The sequence below is a fragment of the Limulus polyphemus genome, unplaced genomic scaffold (assembly GCF_000517525.1).
Source record: "Limulus polyphemus unplaced genomic scaffold, Limulus_polyphemus-2.1.2 Scaffold2251, whole genome shotgun sequence".
NCBI lineage: Eukaryota > Metazoa > Arthropoda > Merostomata > Xiphosura > Limulidae > Limulus > Limulus polyphemus.
Genome location: NW_013667861.1, coordinates 176,457 through 198,879, shown reverse-complemented (window position 1 = coordinate 198,879; position 22,423 = coordinate 176,457). Strand labels below are relative to the sequence as shown.

Below are 22,423 nucleotides of genomic sequence, written 5' to 3'. Positions count from 1 at the left end.
GGGAAAAAATTTAGTGGTTTGAAATTTTAAAAAAAAATCAACAAACTTTGCCTTACGAATTTGAGAAATATAATTAATTTAATTTATTCTTCGTAAAAAGTAACTACGCCACCCCTCTCGAATCCGGTGTAACCTTAATTAAAATATGTTAATATAAACTTAGTCCCAAGCATATTCTTAGGTGGGCTTAAGCGTTGGTACATGACAAAATTTAATTTCTAAAATTATACCTGATAAACAAATTTTTGAGAATGGGTTTGGGGAGCAGGGGGTGAGAGAAATACAAGTGAATAGTGGTTTCTCGAAACAGTTTTACGAGATTCAAAGTAAAGTGACATTTTGAAAAGTTTATTGCAACATAATACTTTAGAAATGACGAAGAAAATATATAATTATACGAGTAACAAAAATATTACAAAGATGTAACCAAATTTTCTACAATAAAGCTAGAAAAAACAACAATCCCAGACAATTAAAAAAAAAAATTAATCTACATTTGCGGCTTCACTGGGTCGTCTACAAAAGCTGGTGTGAACGCCTTTTTTCAAGTTGGCGAAGTATTACTATAATTAATTACTAGCTGATGTACCCGTCCCCTGGATTAATGAAAGGTTATTTTAGGACATGAAAAGTAAAAAAAAAAAAGTGAAACCGCAAGTTTGTATGTGTCTCTGCATGGGCCCCAAAACCTCCATACCAAATTTGGGGAAGATTTATCAGGGGGCGAAATAGTGGTAAAAAACGCCCATGCAAAGCGCAATATGAATATTTGTATGCATTTCCCCATGGACCCAGTGAACCTACATACCAAATTTGGTGCAGATCCATTCACACCCTGCGAAGTAGTTACATGGACATACAACAAACAGTACTCTTATATTTATATAGATTACACTATTCTAGAATATTATACCAAAATACATAATATCTATAAGTAACTATTACACACTCACACATATTTAAAATGAAAGGCTGATGATGTTATTTTTACAAAATAAAACAACAGACAATACTATATTTATATACATACTTGTCATATAATATGAGAATTAGGCCTATTATAATTTTAAACACTACACTGTATCTAGCCCCTAAGGAATTTTTAAGAAATTAGAAGTGTATAATAACAGTATTCCAACCACACACTATTACTATTAGACATGCCCACACCAGACTTCATTGTACAATATTTCTAAATCCCTCCAGAGCACACTACGAATTCCGAAAATTATAATATTAACAGTAACCCTAACAGTAACAACAATCGTACAAAGTGTGAACGCCTTTTGTCATAGGACTAGTTGTATTCTTATACGCTCTTTTCGTCAAAACACTTGAGGCTGAGTAAAGAATGTAGTAACTTAAAAATATAATAATAGATTAATACTGTTAATTCATGATAAATGTAACTGATTATAATCACACTTGACTGCAGGTTTTCCGCTACATTCTTCTTAATAAACTATTACACAATTAAAATAACGGCCGTGTAAAATACCATTTTAAATTATTTTTGTTATTGTTTAGTTGTCACACATCGTGTATATACCCACTTGACAGAAAACAAGCTTCTATAAGTTCATGGTTACATGTTAATAAATACTTTATAATAATTAAAATTTTATTTGTATCTATCTCCTACTGATTTTGGAAAAATTAGTTTTATTTAAAATAAGCTAAAGGCTAAATTCACTTATCATTCATGTTTCTACAGTAAAATACAAATATTAATTTTGAATAATGACCAAAGAGAAACACATGACAGCCATAAATTTAAATTTAGAATAAAAAAAATGAAACTTGTAAAATTAAAACAAGTTTCTTGCCGAATATATTAACATTTCGGGCAAGGGACTTCCTTAGGGTTTTCAGCGAGAACAAAATGGTTTAGTCTTAGAGAGATAGAGAAGGTTTTAATTCCAACTCGTAAATAACATTTTCGACTTAATAATTTCTTAGGGCTAATGAGTACTTCATTCTTCGTTTTTGAATTTAATACAATAGTTTTACACGAGATATGACTACGACTACTTACCAAATGCTTTGCAGATTGTTTAGGATAGGATAGACGGCCACCTTTTGTCTGTGATGCGTAATGTATGCTGTCCAAATCAACCAGTTCTGAACTGGGTGTTGCGGTAGACCCGATAGGGACTATGCCTGCACCCGTGATATTCGGTACCAATAGTAACAAGAATAAACTGAAAATCATTTTTGTCTACAAGCACTGCGAGACAAAACGGAGATCAAAGTTTTTCTTTTTTTTATTCCTTAATATTCTCACGAGCAAAACAAGAACAAATATGCACAATGGTCCTATGACGACAGTACAACACACACTTAGTTAACCAATAGTAGAACCAAATTGTAATAAAAGCAAACGAATCGTGTCAGTCGCTCATAACATTTATAGTAATATCAGCAACAGAATGTCGAGTCTTTAAGTGTTCGACTGTCGAACATTTCTGAAGTTCAAGATCACTCTTAATATTTGTCGTAAAACCATCAAATTGTACAGTAGTGACTAGTGGTGATTTGAGGAAACTTGGGGCAGGCTGCAGGTGGAGCATAGACACAATACGCTAATTCTACCACTGGAATTTCACCGAGAAGTGAGACACAAAGCTGAATCGAATCAAAGGGCACATTCCCTCTTGACGTTGTTGTAGTTTACTTTGTCACACGTGAGCTAAAACTAAAAATTCTTTCTCACGACATGGCAATACTTTGTCCTAACTTGGTGCTGTCGTTCACACTTTGTGACCGGTAAGGCTATTATTTCAGTGCACGTGTGTTTGCTACCATCTATTCACATTAACCACGAAAAGTCAGGTGTCCAACAACTACTTCCACCTAATTGTCAGATGTAGCCTAGGGAACATCTTAAAGTAGGTCTCTGGCAGGGGCAGTCATTACGTTCATTTATTCAGATTTTTCCGTATCCTGGGAGCATCAACACACAGAGCGACATCACTTTTATCTGTAAAAGTTTTAAGTTGAACATCACCATTTTGAAGTTATAATATATCAAATTCAAATTTAATAATATATAGTCTTAATACGACATTATATTTCCGACGTTACATACGAGACAAAAATTGTAAAATAAAATGTAGCTGTCACTGCATAAGTTAAGTTCATAATAAACCAAAATCCATATTACACATCATTCTACTGTTTCTTTAAATACACAGCAAAAGAGATGAATAATATGATGGTGGAACATAGCCCTCTACTTCCCCTTGCCATCAGTATCCCATGACCTCTAACTCCACCCATTTCTAACTAATTCTGCCACCTTAGTTCTACCTGCCACACCTTCTTCTCTCACATTGCTCGTGTCCTGTGATCTTTTCACGTGCAAATTTTCAGTAACTGGGAGGTTAATCCTACAATAGGACTTGCTGTCTATACATGACTGACAGTCTTCCCCACTGAGGCGTGAAGACCAGATGTACATATTCTATCACGCAAAGAAGATTTCACGTGCTGCCGATTAGGTACTGTAAGTGGTTAGTCCACTTCCGTTAGAACTGATTAGATCGTGATAGCTTTCAAAGTGTATTATGACTGGCAGCGTAAAATCTCAATTGTATTAAAGTGCCAATTCACAATTTTATTTTCCTCAATATTGTTAACTTTAATAGTAATACTACTATTAGTACGTCCTAACTTGTACATATAATGTCAATAGTTAACTTGGAGGCAGGAAGAACTTGATATTTTCAAGTGTTTTTCCTTTTCAACGTGATCTTTAATTTTAAAGAATTAAACTATCTGAATAATAATGGAAAGTACGGCATAAAAAAGTGAAAATGATTAGTTTTCATTAGACGTAATAGTTCTATTTCTAAACTTTATACGCATCTCACACGCTCTTTTAATTTTATGTAACATTAACAGTAGGCCAGACTCTGTAATAAAAACGTTGTAATAACTCCCTCTTCCAGTTGTTTCGGTTATCACGAATATTTAACGTGTATTGGTGCTGAAAGTATTTCACATTTCATAAATTTTTCCTTAACAATGAAAACGCGGATATTTCTATTTAAACAACTGTATCCATATGAATGTAGCAAACCAGAATTAAATTTCACTTTATGCAAAATACTTTTTTTTATAATCGGCTCGCTCTCTATTCTAACCATACTGTTACTTTCATAATATCTCAAATTTATAATTTTAAATTTTGGCATGTGAAATATGAATAGTTATTACTTTTAAAGCTTGAAAATTTCACTACGTAAATTATGCTTCTGTTATTAAACATCTCTCTTTTTTTACATATACTGATATAGGCCATATCTGGTGACTTGAACAATTTGATTTGCTTAATAATACTAACAAGTAACATTTATTTTTAACTCTCGTGTAAATATATTATCTACGCACAAGTAAGTTCATGTACTATCATAATAACACGAAGTTCGTAACTATTATTGTAACACCTACTGTTGGCACCAGTTCAACATGGTTATTAGCAAAAATAAAACTAACTAAAGTGTAATACTAATGACCTTAGGCTTAGCTCTTATTTTTCACAAAATCGATTCGATATTTGTTTGGTATTGATAACTTTTTCATAGCGAGAAATTATTTTACTGAAGTTTAAAATATGCCTTAAAATTTTCTAATTCTATGGATGGATACGAAACTGATAGTTTGCACTGTTCTGCTCATAAAATTAAAATGTCGAAAGAAATTTCATTTACAATAAATAATTTCAGGCTTAAAATTGAATTGATTTTCTATTAAATTAAACTGAAAGTATATTAAATTTTTGTTTGCTTGGTTTAAATATTAGTAGGAAATAAAAATATTGTTTAATTTTACTCCAAAAGAAACAAACATATCATTAAAAAAAGGTAAAAAAACAGCTTTTTCACACCAAAGCACGTGTTTCGAACTAAAAGTAAAAAAACACATTTCGAGTTTCTAGGCCAGCCTCACCCAGTATGAATAATTTATAACTGGTTTACAATTACATTTTTTAGATGCTTTATTTTAATGACTAAAGCTTACTTACCCTATTTCATTATAAAACTGTACCTGAAATTAAACTCCAACCATTTATATCCTATCAATTAAAAATAAAGATTTTGATTTTAAAGGAAAAGGCTTTACTTTTCCATTATCATTTTCGATTCGAAACGAGAAATGGCGCTATCTACTGGATCGAACAAAGATGGCAATTTTTATTGTTGTTTTTATCATTATTAGATAGAGGTTGTACCTTTTATTGTTATATAATCAGATTATAAAATATTGGTATGAGAATATATAGCTTCCGTTTTTGTTTTAATATCATATTAAGTTCACATTTCTGTGATTCCTTGTTTAACCTATCCATACTTCCGGTTTTAATTTTGAATTAATTGTTAACGCCAATTTCATGTCGTTTTTTGGTAAAATTATACATAGATACGATGCAAAAGAAATAAAATAAAGGTAAAAGTTTTACATAAGGTTTCTGTTCTTCTGTTTCTATGGATTGGTTATATCAGTGTAACCTAGTGGCAAAATCATTACTTCATTTTACAGGATTTGCAATCTATCTAAAAGAAACTATCGTAAAAATTAAATGAGGTCCAGACGGCATGTTCAGGTGCAATACCATTTATGGTACAAACTAGGTATGTTGTTTTACTCCTTTCAATTATTATAATTTAATTTTCTGTTTTTTAATATTTTTTTACTATTTTAAATTGCTTAGCAATTTGTGATTCGGAAGAAGAGAATTTTATTTTTATAAGATTCATAATTTCTTTTTAAATCTGTAGATGTTACATCATAATTCTTGTATCATTAGTAAACTAAAACCCCAATATAAAATTTACACCATAAAATAAGGCGAAGTTTTACGATCTACTCAAGCTTTGCAATTTATTAGTGTTGTTTAGTCATTTGGTCAAATATAACTCTCTTGTGCTTATAACGTTACAGTGATGACATGTATTGCTTTTCGGCTTCTTATGTTCTTACCACCATTTGAACGGTTTGAAGATGCGAGATACTTCCCATGTTTAACCTTCGTTATCCCACAGGTGCAGGTCACACCTGGGTGTTTTGACACCAAGCGCCGTTGTTTGTAAGAAGTATCACTGCTTGTCCATCAGTAGAACACGACATATACTTGTAAGTTATCACCTGCAATTTTCCCACCCCTTCATTATTACGCTGTAGAAATCTATTGTATGGTGAAATTCGGAAGAGTCGAGCACCTGGAACCTCATGGTCATAAGACCATGTGCACAGATGTCTTGATCATTTTCTTAGCACATGGATATAGCAGATTGCAGCTGCGCGATATCAATAACATTTCAGGAACTTGGACGTTTGGTTATGAAATCGTGATAATTGATTTTTGTTATTTTCGAAAATGTTCCCTTTTCAGGAATAAGGACAAGAGATGAAACAGGTGTGCCTCGGGAGCAAGAGTTATCTACGTGCTCTCTGACGTATGCTGGGCCATTTTAGGGCACTAATCATTCACGTCATTTACTGTTAGGATGACCAACAAACATTGAATTTTTTACACTTTAACTCATGTTCCAATGGTCAAAATTACAGACCAGTAATCGTACAAGAGTTTTTTTTTTTTTTCATTTCAGTAGATATTGACACTTGTTTGTTGGGTGAAGTTTCACTTTGCCCATCTCAGGCACGATGAGTTGATAATAGTTTGAGATGCAGTGACTAGTTACTTGATTGTAAGTTACAAATGATTCCTGTTTTATTAGCACCCATTCGTCTTTCGCTGAGTTTATTATTCTGAAGTGTTCACTGTTCGGTTTTTCGTTACAGTCTTTGTTTAGGTGGTTGTAAAACTGAAAACCTCATCCAACAAACAAGTGTTAATATCTACTGAAATGGGAAAACCCTTATGTGATTCACGAAATACAGTAAGAATACAAGCTGATAATTTTATGAAATGTTTAGACAGATTCTACATACAAGTATTTATAATTGAAATAGTGAGACCATTTAAGTGCAAACTGGTCATTTCATGAAAGGCAAAATTTGTAAAAATACATTTTCCGCTAAGGCAAATTACTGACCAACCATTTACAAACTAAGTCTTTTAAAAAGCAGATATGGAACATTATGTATATTCATGCATACAGTACAGCTGTCTATTCTATTCTATTTCTTTTTCAGTTATATAAAGCAAATGTATTCCTGGTGAGATTTGTTTGCATTATTGAAACCATTTTTTCAGTAAAATTAAGCAAAAAGGATATAGAGGCGTCGCTACACACTGCCCCGAATCCCTAGTTAAAAAATCGGAATAGAAAACCATGATCGATATCACAATGAAACGCCGAAAATTCCCTCGCCTATGTGTCCAAATCATTTAAGTATCTAGTGACACCTCTGATAATATAATGGAGGATAACGAATTACATCAGCAAGATACAAAAGTTTTTTGTATTTTGTTTCTTTTTATTTTATGACAATTTCTGAACAGAATCCTTGCACTTAAATACAAAGATGGTTTCTTGTGTCGTAAAAGTTAACTGAAATAAAACGATTCTCAGATGTTTTTACCATCAAATTTGGACCAGGACTACTTTTTAAAGGTTCTGGACACATTTGTCCTGTTCGTCAATTAAATTCCGGTCTTTTTCCGTTAAAAAACTAGAACTCACATTTCAACATTTGTTTCACTTTCAAATAATAAAGAAAAATAAGCAAAATTACATAGGTGTTTTGACTAGGTCCTTGTGTGTATTTTGTTTTGTTTATGGTTTAAATATTCCTTTTTCTGTGGCAATAACCAAACACAAACAACAACATTTTGGTCATCATTTTTATTAACAGATAAAAGCCAACCAACGAGGAAAAAACGTGCATATTTGTTTACAATCTACGTAGCTTTGGACAAAAGAAGTCAAACATCAGATTCACAACTGACACTAAAATTACCAATGACGGGATCGTAACGTGAAGTATGGCCTGAAGGTTATGCATCGCTTTAACTGAAGTAGGGTTAGCATTTACCTCATCCTAATACTTAACATCAGCACATCTAAGAAATTTAAGCTTCTTTTAGTAATATTTATAACTTACATCAAATAAGCCTCTAACACTAGTTTTTTTGCAAAATAATAATAATCCCAGCTTTTCAACAAACTTAATAAAACGCACAGGGCTTTAAAAAGGCTAACGAAAAATTTGTTATACTTTGCAAATATTATTATTTTTCTCACAAATAAAACACCATAAATTGTACATTTAGTGTTAATTGAGAGTATTATAAATTGAAAGGAGATTATAGCCACAACTACCACTGATATCAAAGTTCAGTTTAATTCAAATATAAGTTTCTGGAGAGATGTTGAAAATGGAACGTTTTTTCTCCATATTGAAGTGTTGCAACGGATTTGAGGCAACACCTGGGAATCATGTACTTTCGTAGGACATTTTGAAGAAACGAATAGGGAGTGATTTAAAAGCGAAATGTCGTCCTCAGAGCAGATCTGAAGAAAGATTCGTTAGTTCCATTTGAACAGTTATTTCCAGTCTACAGCGTCACTAATCGCTTGCTGAATAGAAAAAAGCAAACTCCTGAATCTTAACGTGATAACTGGAAGTTTCCGGACTTATAATGCTAAAATCCGAGGTTTGATTCCCTGTGGTGGGCAGAGCGCTAAAACAAGCAGAACAAGAGTTTTAATAAAACATTTGTTTATTTGTTTTAGAGCAAAGCCACATTGGGCTACCTGCTGTGTCAACCGTGGGAATCGAACCACACTTTTTAGCATTGTAAGTCTATAAACTTACCACTTAACTTTAACTTAGTTTTATCAGAAAATACGACTTTCTGTACTGCGCTAATAATGTAGGTTAGAGAGAGTGTGGCAAAACTTTGAGCATCATCGACACAGTTTGTAAGAATAGACTTATTCAAATAATTAAAACGTAAACTACATATTTAGAGGTAATATTTGTTTGGTCTTGTTTATTGCGATAAAAAAGGCAACATTGAATTAAGTTATTATATAGGAAATACGTGGCTACTCTGAGTCTTTGTCGTCGGATTTTGTTGCTTTTATTTTTTCTGGACAAAGCAGTGTTTCTGGTAAAAGGTGGAAATTCCGCAAAATAATCACTATAAATAAAGCATAACAACTACTTTAAACGGCTTGCTGTTTACGAAAAATTTATCGTTTTATTGGCATATTAGAATATACTTAAATTTACATAATATTGAGCGTTGTTTAGAAAATCAATTTGAACAGGGAATTAATTAGTTTATATGTGTTCTTTACAATTTTCATAATTGGTAAATATCCGTTTGTCCATCTGTATTCGAGCAGTTTGTATGCAGTATACAGTGTGCAGTATGTAATTTGTAAAAGGGCAAAGCTATCTTTAGAAAGCAGAAGGCCCCAAACAGCTAGATAATCAGATCACAGATTGCATACTAGCGGATGGCGTAGGGGGACTTGTCCCCCAACATTATTTAATTAAGGCCCAAGTTAGGTGCCGAACTGTAATTCTAATAGATTAAAGTTCACATGCTTTGTTGATGGATAAAAATAATTAATACATTTTCGTTTTAAATATAATTTCTAACTCACCAATGCAATCAAAAGATTTTATGCAGCGTAATACCCCCTGGATCCCCCGTTAAATAATAACATGTTAAAATCTTCCTACTTTAGTGAGAAACACTAATAGTGGCATTGTTCTTTACCTTGATCGATCGAGAAAGGTGTCATCCCTCTTGTAGCTGTTAATAAAAATAAATAATCCCGCTACAGGCAAGAAGTGAATAAAATTAGCGATGACGAATGGCAAAGAACACCTTCCGTCACTTTAACGAAACACTTTCAATAGAGAACATCGGTCAGCATTATATAATTACTGTTAGCTTAATCCGGATCACTTGACTGAAATATGACGGATTAAAAAACACCGCTACCAGCTTTGAAAAACTTCCCAAACACGAATATAAGTTTAAAATATATTTCTTTTTGATGAAGCAAAGTAAAAAAAAAAAAAAAACTGTACGAGACGCAGCAAACTTAAGAGGGATCTCACTGAACTACGTAGTTATCATTCAAAATATAAAGAGAAAGGCGATCGTTATGTATGTTATATTTACTTTTTGTTCGCATAATACAGTATTTTGATTCAACATTGTAAAGAGACTGCTTTAAGTGTAAGCAACACACACATTTATATATATATATATATATAAATCTATATATTGATAAAGTTTTCTTTTATAAATTCCTCATTATTTACACTGGGCACGTTACATATAGTTTCAGACGAATGTAGATGAGGGCTAATCTTTTTTTTTTAATTTTAAAAAAGCCACAATATAGACTCTAATTAATAATATGAGCCTCACTTATCTAGATTAAGTTGTCCTGCATAAAGAACGATTATATTTTTATCATCGTTTTCACTGTGGTAAATACATAACAATGTTTATAGTTTGGTAAATACGCAACAATGTTTTACTCCAATAAATACACAACAATGTTTTTACTTTTGAAAGCAAGCAAACATTTTTTTTACTTTGCTAAGTACGCAACAATATTTTTTTTTGGAAGAAATACTTATACGAACAAGAAAACTTGGATATTATCTCTTTTCACTGAATCTTTTACGGAGTTGACTTTTCTCCATCTTCCTTATCCAACTTATGCGATTAAAGTACTTTAATTCATTATAATAATAATAATAATATGACAACGTCTAAGTTTAAGCAGTTTAGCTTTATAAGTTAAAAAACAATTATTGTCAATAAAGTAGCGGAAAAACATTGTGCATTTTTGATATACGATCCTCATAATTCTTTATACTCGAAAATCTTTGTAGTTGAACATCGTTAAACAATTCAACCCATCAACAGTTTCTATGGTTATATATATATACATGTGTTAGTACACGAAATAAAACAATGATATGGTTTGAAAAATTAATCCCTCCAAAACAATTACACCATTTCACCCAGTTTCGTACATTCTTTATCTGAAACGTTATTCCAAAAAAGGAAAAAAAAAAGTAACTTTCGTGAAGAGGTTGTTCAAAATCTTTGGTTAAGATGACGTTTAAGGGTTAAAGTGATAGCCCAGGTTTGGAAATTGGACTGCCCGAACATTCCTTCTTTTTAAGTACTTCTGCTTAAGATACTAAACCAGAGCGCAACAGGACTGAAGCTGCATGTGTTATAAAGCTGGGCACGATGACCAATCATCGTTGGTTAATCATCATCATCAGGAGGAGGGGACAATGCACCAGCATCATCGTCATCATCTTCGTCATCTCGCCGTTGAGCCACCTAGTTTGATAATAAATTATTGATATTTAATAAGTCTTTAAAACAAGGTCTGTTGCGGGTCAATGTCTTTAAAACAAGGTCTGTTGTGGGTCAACATGTACGTTCATTTATGGGAAATAAAGATAGAATTTTGTTCACGAAGAAGTTTAAGATTTAAGCAATATTGATCTATAGCTCACTTTATAACGGTTGACATAAAACCTTTGGCACACATTTTCCTGGGTTTAAAAAAACCCATCTTTGAACTGATATTCTGTGCTTATCTGAAGAATTGTTTGTTTGTTTTGAATTTCGCGCAAAGCTACACGAAGGCAATCTGCGCTAGCCGTCCCTAACTTAGCAATGTAAGAGTAGAGGGAAGGCAGCTAGTCATCATCACCCACCGCCAACTCTTGGGCCACTCTTTTACCAACGAATAGTGGAACTGATCGTCACATTATAATGCCCCCACGGCTGAAAGGGCGAGTATGTTTGGTGTGACGGGGATTCGAATCCGCGACCCTCAGATTGCGAGTCGAGCGCCCTAACCATTTGGCCATGCTGGACCATCTGCAGGATTACTAGTCGGGTCCAGTCCCTATTCGCCTTTTTTAAATAAAGAAAATAAACAGTTCAGTTATTTATACACCACATAGCTTGACGGTTCATGATTTGTTGGTTTCAGAGTCTCTAATAATATAAGTGTCACAACAAACATTAACAAAAATGCTGTAATTAATCCTAATTTGGTTTGAATTTCGCGCAAAGCTACGCGAGGCTATCTGCGCTAGCCGTCCCTAATTTAGCAGTCAAAGACTAGAGGGAAGGCAGCTAGTCATCACCACCCACCGCCAACTCTTGGACTACTCTTCTTACCAACGAATAGTGGGATTGACTGAAACATTATAATGCCCCCCACGGCTGAAAGGGCAAACATGTTTGGTGGGACGGGGATTCGAACCCGCGACCCTCGGATTGGGAGTCAAGCGCCCTAACCACCTGGCCATGATTAATTCCCTTAATTACAGCCGGTGTCCTCCACGTATTTTACATAGAAAATTATTGATTTCACCCAATATCATTAGGTCAGCTCTTTGCAGTGAGCGAAAAACGAAAAAATAATCCAATATGATGTAGGATATTGACCCTAATGGTAGTGGACAGTATGAAAGCAGGTCAGTAATGTAAGGGTTAAATACACTTACTTCATTTTAGTTACACTTTATACACACCTTCATAATAGTTTCGGAGTCAGCCAGAGCTTGCTTGGCAAGGTACCTCTCTCTTTTTATTTTCACTTCCAGGGTCTTGGGTATATCAGGAACCATGATGTCAATCATGCGGCAAACAGTGAGTACTAAATGCTGTTGAACAGGTATATATATGTATATATCTTCATCACTGATCAATAAGATTACTAGAAGGTTTGAAATGATAACAGGAAACAATTTTTAATAATTGTTGACTCCTAATAACACCATATGATGTTGGATATTTAGAGAAAAATAAAGGACACATATTTATCTTAAGTAACAATTATTTTCAATATCAACCACAAAAATACTAGGTTCGCTTATAAAGGTTTATTTTAAAAGACACCTTACGACATAAAAAACATCATTTGAATGTCAGATACTGTTAGACTGTGCCCTAGACTACTGGTATCCGTAAATGTCAACTACTGTGTTACAGGAATTTCAGGTTTTCACAGTCATTTTCACACTGAATACTGACTACTAAATACAATAAAACTGCATAGAATAAAAACAAGTTAGGCTGTGATAAAGATTTTATCTGTAGAACTATTTGTTGTTGCCTGGTGTTGGAGTAATTAAAAGCTTTAATGTATTTTTTTTTTAACACCGAGTATGGTCTCAAAATTGAGGGACGCATCTCTGTGGCTTTTATTCCCAGATTTACTTTAGTCCTGGGCTAAGTTTTTGTGCATACGTTTAGTTTTAGGAGCACCAGATTATGCAAACCTAATTTCATTATTAATAACCTAGAACTGAAAACTTTAGCATAAAAAAAAACATGAAGGTTTTAACTTTTTAGAAGTATAATTCTTAGGTTGAGTCTTTCACAGGGGTGAAATTCTCAAAAAAAATTAAATAGAGGTGGTACTCAGCTGGGCGAAGTGAACGTGTTTTTGAAAAAGAAAAAAACATCTACGTGTATACATAAAAAATGACAAAGCAGCTCAAATAAGTTCCGGTACTAGTACAGCCTTAAAAAGATGTTCCGGTACTAGTACAGCTTTAAAAAAACATGTTCCGGTACTAGTACAGCCTTAAAAATGTTCTGGTACTAGTACAGCTTTTAAAAAAAAGGTTCCGGTACTAGTATAGCTTTAAAAAAAAACAGGTTCCGGTACTAGTACAGCCTTAAAAAAATAAGTTCCGGTATTAGTACAGCCTTAAAAAATGTTCCGGTACTCAGTACAGGTAAGTGTCGGCAGAATTTCACCCCTGGTCTTCCACTTGTATATAACTGTAACATTAAAAACATCATATAAGAGACTTTTTGTATCGTATTCAGGATGTACTCGGTATTCATACATCAGTTATCAAAGATCTAAAAGTTTAATATACTTGAAATGAAACTGATATTTCACAAACCTCAAATATTATGACAAACCCCAGTCGCACGGCCAACAAGTGCCAATAAAACATTGTATGGTTGCCTTCAGAATCTCGAAAGTCTTGGTACCTAAGAAGTGATGGAAAAAAAACCCATTGAAATGATATACACCACAGAAAAGTCTCGGTAACTGATGTTTTATAAATAATGGTAGCTAATAACCAACTTCTGTACAGACATTCTAACCTAATTCCACAATAAGTACTTTTTGATTACTAAGTAGAGAGTCTTCTCAAACTCCAGGATAGGAAAAAACATTACATCTCTGCTGTCAGTATCATGACAATCACTGATTAACTACCAACAGTAATCCAGTGTGTTGTGATCCTGGATTACAACATTACTACCTGTGCTGTCAGGATCATGACAATCACTGATTAACTACCAACAGTAATCCAGTGTGTTGTGATCCTGGATTACAACATTACTGCCTGTGCTGTCAGGATCATGACAATCACTGATTAACTACCAACAGTAATCCAGTGTGTTGTGATCCTGGATTACAACATTACTGCCTGTGCTGTCAGATCATGACAATCACTGATTAACTACCAACAGTAATCCAGTGTGTTGTGATCCTGGATTACAACATTACTACCTGTGCTGTCAGGATCATGACAATCACTGATTAACTACCAACAGTAATCCAGTGTGTTGTGATCCTGGATTACAACATTACTGCCTGTGCTGTCAGGATCATGACAATCACTGATTAACCACCAATAGTTATTTAGCATACGTTGGTGTGAATATGCATTATTAGTTATCTAACATGTTGTGATCCTGGATTACAACATTACTGCTAGTTCTGTCAGGATTATTACAGTCACTGATTAATCACCAACAGTTATCTGATGTGTAGTTATCCTGGAATACAGCATTACTGCTAGTTCTGTCAGGATTATTACAGTCACTGATTAATCACCAACAGTTATCTGATGTGTAGTTATCCTGGATTACAACATTACTGCTAGTGCTGTCAGGATTATTACAGTCACTGATTAATCACCAACAGTTATCTGATGTGTAGTTATCCTGGATTACAGCATTACTGCTAGTGCTGTCAGGATTATTACAGTCACTGATTAATCACCAACAGTTATCTGATGTGTAGTTATCCTGGATTACAGCATTACTGCTAGTGCTGTCAGGATTATTACAGTCACTGATTAATCACCAACAGTTATCTGATGTGTAGTTATCCTGGAATACAACATTACTGCTAGTGCTGTCAGGATTATTACAGACACTGATTAATCACCAACAGTTATCTGACGTGTAGTTATCCTGGATTACAACATTACTGCCTGTGCTGTTAGGATCGTGGCAATCAATAATTGACCACCAACAGATATCTGGTGTATTGTAATTCTGGATTACAAAAAAAAAATTAAAACGTAAATCTAAAGGACTGTTAAAGGTTTGGCACAAAATCTACAAGTTGTGGTTAAAGTCAGTTAAAAAAAAATGTTTTTACACAAGGATTAAATTTTTGCATTAATGTTCTTCTGGTGTGATCCATTTTATTCTTTTAATGTAGTTTTTTCTGTGTTATATATTCAATTTTATTCATCCTAAATGTAAACAATCTACAACTGTTATTTTTCAGTTGTCACTGAATATAATTTTCTTACGTACTTATTTATAAAGACTAGTGTGTATTGTATCATCAGCTGGGTACCCTCGTTATTAATGATATTTTCAGCCGTAATCCCAATAATATCTCACGAGGTTTACGTTAGTCCTGAATATACGTATTAAGCTAAAAATGTAAAACAGTTTTTATAATAAAAAAATAAAATTAAAAAGCAGTAAAATTAGATGCACTAAATATTGTAACCAATACTTTAAATGAAAATAACGAATAAGAAATAGAATATAACTTACTTGCTAAAGAAAGAAAAAAAGTTAATTTCCTATTCGTCTGTGTGGTACTAAAACTCATAACAAAATATTAGGAGTTGAAACAAATAAATTAGATGGATATAATACAAAATTTGAAATGGTATCCTCAGAAGCTACAGTATTTATACTCTACCTCTCTCATCAGGATTAACACAATTCCACAGCGACAAAACGGTCTTAGAATTATATATATATATATGTACCTTATGGTTTAGTGAGGACATGTGAAGCTTGTACAAACCTACACTCCTGAGCTAACGTCCCGTTCGGGGCCAGAGCAAGAGTGAAATTGACATAACCCTCCAAATTCCAGTTAAACTCATACATGTACACCAACTTAGGAAGAAATTCAGATGTAAAGGCGATGAGGAAGGCCTGTCGGGAAAGATGAATTATAAATAACAGCAAAAACAAGCAGGACAAAAAAGCAGTAACATTGTGTTCATTGAATCTGGGGAATCAAAAGCAAAAATTTTAGAACAAATATGGATATTAAGGTAGGTGGTCACATTTTATGCAATAAGCTGGTAAAACGAGAGGTCAATAATGTTTAATGTGTTGTGAAAAGCCCCATGGTGACGAGCAGTTCGTTACTTTCAAAGATTAAAAAAAACAAAAAACATCGATGTTAAATATTAGTGACTGAAAGGTCCAAGGTTTGAGACCAGATGCCGCTGAACTTGTTTTGCACTTTCAGGAAGTTATAAAAGTGACAGTTGAACCTGTTATTAACTTCATGGAGACAAAAAAAAGCCATCATGATGTTATAAAACACCGATGTTGAATATTAATGAGCTGAAAGGTCCAAGGTTTGAGACCCGATGCCACTGAACTTGTTTTGCACTTTCAGGAAGTTATAAAAGTGACAGTTGAACCTGTTATTAACTTCAAGGAGACAAAAAAAAAGCCATCACGCTTGTCTTTCTGCCCCCTATTTGGTCAGTAATTCAAAATTAACGACAACTATACCTGAAAGCACACCTAGTGGCTCAGCAATAAGTCTGCTGGTTTATAACGCTAAAAACCGGATTTTGATATCCGTAGTGGGCACAGCTCAGATAGCCCATTGTGTAAGTTTGTGCTAAATAATAAAAAAACAAAAACTATACCTGAACCTCCAAGGATCATTTAGCCCACGTGAGCATAAGGTGTCGTTTAGGTTCATAATTTCAAATCTAATGATAATTTCGTCTATTCTGAATTGAGTAAAAACAAATGGTGATTTTTGTTGTTATTAGGATTGTGAACTTCAGGAACCAATTAGTACGATATTATACCACCTGAATATATATGTATGTGTCTGTTCTAAATTCCTCAGGGTGGTATCACATCTGTGAGTATATTTTCCAAAGCTTGAAACATACATAAGTGTCTTTCAAAACCAGAAAAAAAGAAAACGAATGTGAAGAGATAAATTTCAATAGTCACGTGATGTTAGGAATAAAGTATAAAACGCCCTAATTCAATTCAAACCTCTTACAGCCTAATATACAGGGTGGCCCAAAAATAACTGTTTTATTTTGAAACGTAATAAAACTATTATTATTAAAAGTAAATAACTGAAACTTTAAAATAAATCTGTACATATTTTCATAAATTCCATAGTCAAGTTGGTACATATAAAAAAGTTTCACTTGTTTACACTTAATAATAAGAGTTTTGCTAAAGCTCAAAATATGTTAGTTATTTCTGAGCACCTTGTACTATAGGCCTATACACTTAAATATATATAAAAATAACGATCAGTTTATTTGGGGAAATCATACATATATATATATAATGTGTAGTTTGTGTTATTTGAATGGTAAATAATACTGAAAGTAAATTAGAGCACATTTTCGCCTCTAACTGTGCAAGATCCTAACTCTCCTGGACCTCCAATAAAAGTTGCATCCTCCTTTTGAAATCTGCAGGGCACCACATATTGGAAAGGTTTAATTTGGACTGGATTTAAAAAATAAATTCTTTTGATTGAGTTTACGTTTGGCTCCTAATTTAACTGAGTGATGTTTCTTAAGTGAATTAAGAGCCAATTAAGAGGCAATGCGAGTAATGTCAAACTGCTTTATTCTGCTGGTGGGACAGCGGTAAGCTTACGGACTTAAAACGCTAAAATCCGGGGTTCAATTCCCCGCAGTGGACACAACAGATAGCCCAGCGTGGCTTTACTCTAAAATAACCAACCAATAATTCTGCTGTGTTTATGATATATCACCTATTGTTTGAGCTAAAGACAAGGTTTGGCTTCTTTTTTTTTTCCTCGCTCAAGCGTTTTTGGAACATTTTCACGTATTGTTTAACCAGACATATACAGGGAAGTGATATGCAGATCAGGATACTGCTAATATTACAAAGATTATAAGGTAGGATTGGAAAATGTGCTGCCTTTAAGGATGTCAAAAATGGCCGGAAGCAGCAGTGATAAAGGATGACACTCTCGTTCTGAGCTGAACTATGGAAAATGAGCTCTGGGAACGAGAGAAACCAGATAAAGGACAGGTTGGTATTTTTTTCTTTTTCAGTAGTGATGTGGCATGCTTTTATGGATTAAAATTTTTTTAAACTAAAAAGTAGGTAATTTCCACAGTTAAGTAGATGCAGATTGAAATCATTGCTTTATGCCACTTGCGTTAGTGTTAGTAAAATCTGTGAGAGATAAAGTAAGGACCTGCTGGCCGCGGTCTCTAGGCGCTAATGTTGCAAGCGCTCAGTCCAGCATACGCTTTTTAGCATTATAAGCCCTTAGGTTTACTTCTGAGTCACAGAGTGTCGCTGCTTAAGTTGTTGTTGTTTGAAGTTAAGCACAAAGTTACACAATGGGCTATCTGGGTTATTCACCACGAGTATCGAAACACAGTTTATAGCGTTGTAAGTCCGCAGACATACCGATGTGCCACTGGGAGGGAGGGCGCTGCTAAGGAAAGCAACTCCAAAAAAAAGAGTTTCGATACTCGCAGTGGGCAGAGCACAGATAGCTCTATGCTTAATGACAAACAAACCCTTAGTGGCTAATAGTGCCAAAATAAAGGTTTCACGATTCTGACATTCAAGCTTTACAAAAGTGAGCACATTGAATTTTCCACTTCACAATTTTTTATTTCTCGACGGTTATTGTTGATGCTGAAATTTTTGAAATTTTCTAGAAAACTTCAAGTGGTCCTAGGATCAAAAGTAGATAAAGTTGGTGAATGAAATTTTGCAGATCTGTTCCAGAGTTGCATTGCGTCCAAAATACGGTAAAACAATTGGCATTTTGTTGTTGGTGAAGGGTAATAAGCATGAATATTTTATGCATAGCGAGCAAACTATGTAAACAGAAAATGCTACAATAGTTTTGTTTCTTATTTTTCCTTTTTTTATATATTTTGGCTACAAAACAACTGTTTTGTTTGATAATCAATCGTATTGATGATAAATTTAGGTACCTGGGACAAAAAATGGTAACACATATATATGTAGCTTTGTATAAACAATATATAAACATTTATATCTTCGAAAGGATATACACCTGAGATAAAAATAGAAGTAATATATATTTTTGTACAAAGAATATAATCAATCTTATATGGTGGTACAAGTAAGAACCTAGAAACAAAGTGGTAATATATATATATATAGCTTTGTATAAAAATTATAATCATCGGTATTATGGCAAAGGCAGACTTTATGAAATTACAAAGGCAGATTTTATGAACTTACAAAGGAAGAGCTTATTGGTACTATGGCAAAGGCAGAGTTTACGAAATTACAAAGGCAGATTTAATGAACTTACAAAGGCAGACCTTATTGGTACTATGGCAAAGGCAGACTTTATGAAATTACAAAGGCAGATTTAATGAACTTACATAGGCAGACTTAATGAACTTACATTGCTGATAACAGCCAGGTGAGCCACAAACTGTAGGATGGTAAACCACACTCCTATGTTCTGAGCTCGTTCTGCCACCGTTCTCCGAGTTTCACACACAAATTTCTGAGCATCTAGCCTTATCTCAACCCAGTTGTTAAGCAGAGCAAAAAGTGGTGCAAGAGGAAAGGCTGCCACAAATATGGTGATGAACCCGAACTGAAGAACTGCCAATATGTTGAACAATTATCGTTTCTACGCTATAAACTTACACTCTTTAAAAAGAATTGAAAAGTTAGTCATTTATACAAAATACAATCAACGTGCATTTATGAAATACATCTTAAGTAGTACATTACGATGACGTAGTTAATACTTGTAACTCCTCCTTCGAGAGAAGTGCCCCCCCCCAGCGGCTCAGCCGAAGGTCTGAAAGCTTATAACGCTAAAATCCGGATTTCGATACCCGTGATGGGCACATCACACACAGCACAGTGTGTAACAAACAAACAATCTGATACTGCAAAAAGCAACAGAAAAATACTAAAAACATAGAAAGCATAATTAACATACGATACCCGTGATGGGCACATCACAAACAGCCCATTGTGTAACAAACAAACAATCTGATACTGCAAAAAGCAACAGAAAAATACTAAAAACATAGAAAGCATAATTAACATACGATACCCGTGGTGAGCACAACACCCATTGTAAAGCTTTGTGCTTAACTACAAAGAAACAAACGAACCATCATACGTAAGCGTGTTCATGAAACCATATATACAATGAAACTGCCGAATAACCTTTTTTAAAAATGAATTTATAAACACCTGCTGTAGTCAAATAAAAAAAGTAAGTAGTAATTAATTTAGGGTTTAAAAAAAGCTGGAGGAAAAGTTATCTTTCAATAAAACAATCAGGCCTTTTTTTTAAATCTGATTACGAAAACGTATGTGATATTCTTTGACATTTACCATTATTTATACGCTTTTTGTGGATAAAAAAAAGGATAAAATTCTTTTGAAGGCAGCTCTTGTTTTATCCTAAACGTAATACTAATTCATTCAGCCACGAATCCGTTAGTTCATTATGGACAGTGTAACAATTTTCATCAGTTCGAAGGGCGTCTGCAAACGTTTATTTTTACATTGGCAGGTATATCGATTTGGAACTTTTAATCTTAAGTCAAATAAGTTCAATTAAATTTGACCCAAGGCCAAAAGCATTTGGGGGTGTTCAGAAAGGTTTTTCTCTTCACCCCGCTCATGCTTTAGAAATAACCTGAGTGACATCGAGTGCAAATCATTGCTTAATAATAATAATAATAATATATTTTTTTTTAAATTTGAATTCATGGGATGATTTTAGTTCTGGGCAGGGGGCTAGGGTAGGTCGGTTCAAGGTAGTGATTCGGTCGTTTGTCCTGGTTGGTTTGGGAGGTTAGAACGCCTTCACTTAAAAAAAAAAAACTAATTTGGGCATCTGCAAACTACAGCAGTGTGCCCTAAATATATGCATTAGCAGTTCAAAACGTCCCGTGTCCTAGTAATTCAAAAACTTAACTCTATCAACAGCAGTAAGCTTAAGAACTTATAACGCTAAAATCCGGAGTTCAATTCCCTGCGGTGGGCACAACAGATAGCCCAATGTGGCTTCGCTTCAAAATAAACACGCAAGAATGACGTTTGTTTACCATTCATTGCCCATCAATTAAAATCTCGTTTGCACAGTGGTCTTGTTAATTATTTAAGTAAATATCTAATTATATTCATATACACTCACCCATCTCCAGATATTCCTGAAACAAGCCTTCGTTCTCTATTAGTTGGTAATCTTCCTCCCATCGAGTTGTTCGGACTTCCATTTTAGTTTTCTTTTTGTGCCACCAGGCTTTTAGTTTTCTAAATGTTGACAGCCGAAAAAATAACAAATTACTAAATGAGTTATTCAAAATTTTAAACATATCTGAATTATCTTTACAACTTAATATTTTAATCAGTGAAAAAGACACTATATTTATAATCTAGAAACATCAGTGAACCAAATCACGAATATCACGAGACTTATCGAAACTGCCAGTTAACATCATTAAGGTTTGGTTGGTTGTATGTTTCGAATTTCGCCTAAAACTACACGAGGGTTAACTGCGCTAACCCTAAATCAGCAGTGATAGACTAGAGGGAAAGTAAATAGTCAACGCCACCCACCGCTAACTCTTGGGCTACTTTTTTACCAACGAATTGTGGGATTGATTGCCACATTATAATGCCCTCACGGAGTTTAAATGTTATCAACGCGTCTTACAAGTAATTAGCCACAATGTTTGGTATGTTTAATTAAATATTTCTTTGATTTGTTTAATAGATGATGTTGACTGGCATGGCCTGGTTGTTAAGGCGCTCGACTCGTAATCTGAGGGTCGCTGTTTTGAACCCTTGTCACCGAACATGCTCGCTCTTTTAGCCACCAAAGAAGGATCTTCTAATCTAGACTTAAAGTTATTGTTTCCAATTTCTTTGACACTTGGTAAGAAAAATAAAAGAATACCCCACCTAATTTTCACTCAGTAGTCGCTAACATTCATTTTTAGTCGCAATCTGCGAGTCGCGGGTTCGAATCCCGGTCCCACCAAACATGCTTGCCCTTTCAGCCGTGGGGACGTTATAATGTGACGGTCAATCCCACTATTCGTAGGTAAAAGAGTAACCCAAGAGTTGACGGTGGGTGGTGATGACTAGCTGCCTTCCCTC

The 22,423-nt window shown here is 34.1% G+C and overlaps 1 protein-coding gene across 5 annotated transcripts in view; it reads right to left on the bottom strand.

Annotated features, from left to right (window-relative positions):
• Positions 1 to 7,804: 7,804 nt before the first annotated feature.
• Positions 7,805 to 22,423, bottom strand: part of LOC106466414 (anoctamin-7-like) — a 94,022-nt gene continuing 79,403 nt past the window's right edge. For all 5 annotated transcript variants that reach the window (XM_022394415.1, XM_013926702.2, XM_022394416.1 and 2 more), the window contains exons 17-22: positions 21,456 to 21,574; positions 19,692 to 19,897; positions 16,065 to 16,198; positions 13,897 to 13,987; positions 12,511 to 12,642; positions 7,805 to 11,299 (exon numbers count right to left, since the gene is read on the bottom strand). In XM_022394415.1, the coding sequence (XP_022250123.1) occupies positions 11,222 to 11,299; positions 12,511 to 12,642; positions 13,897 to 13,987; positions 16,065 to 16,198; positions 19,692 to 19,897; positions 21,456 to 21,574 (760 nt within the window). In that variant the 3' untranslated portion in view covers positions 7,805 to 11,221. The remainder of the gene's footprint in view (positions 11,300 to 12,510; positions 12,643 to 13,896; positions 13,988 to 16,064; positions 16,199 to 19,691; positions 19,898 to 21,455; positions 21,575 to 22,423) is intronic.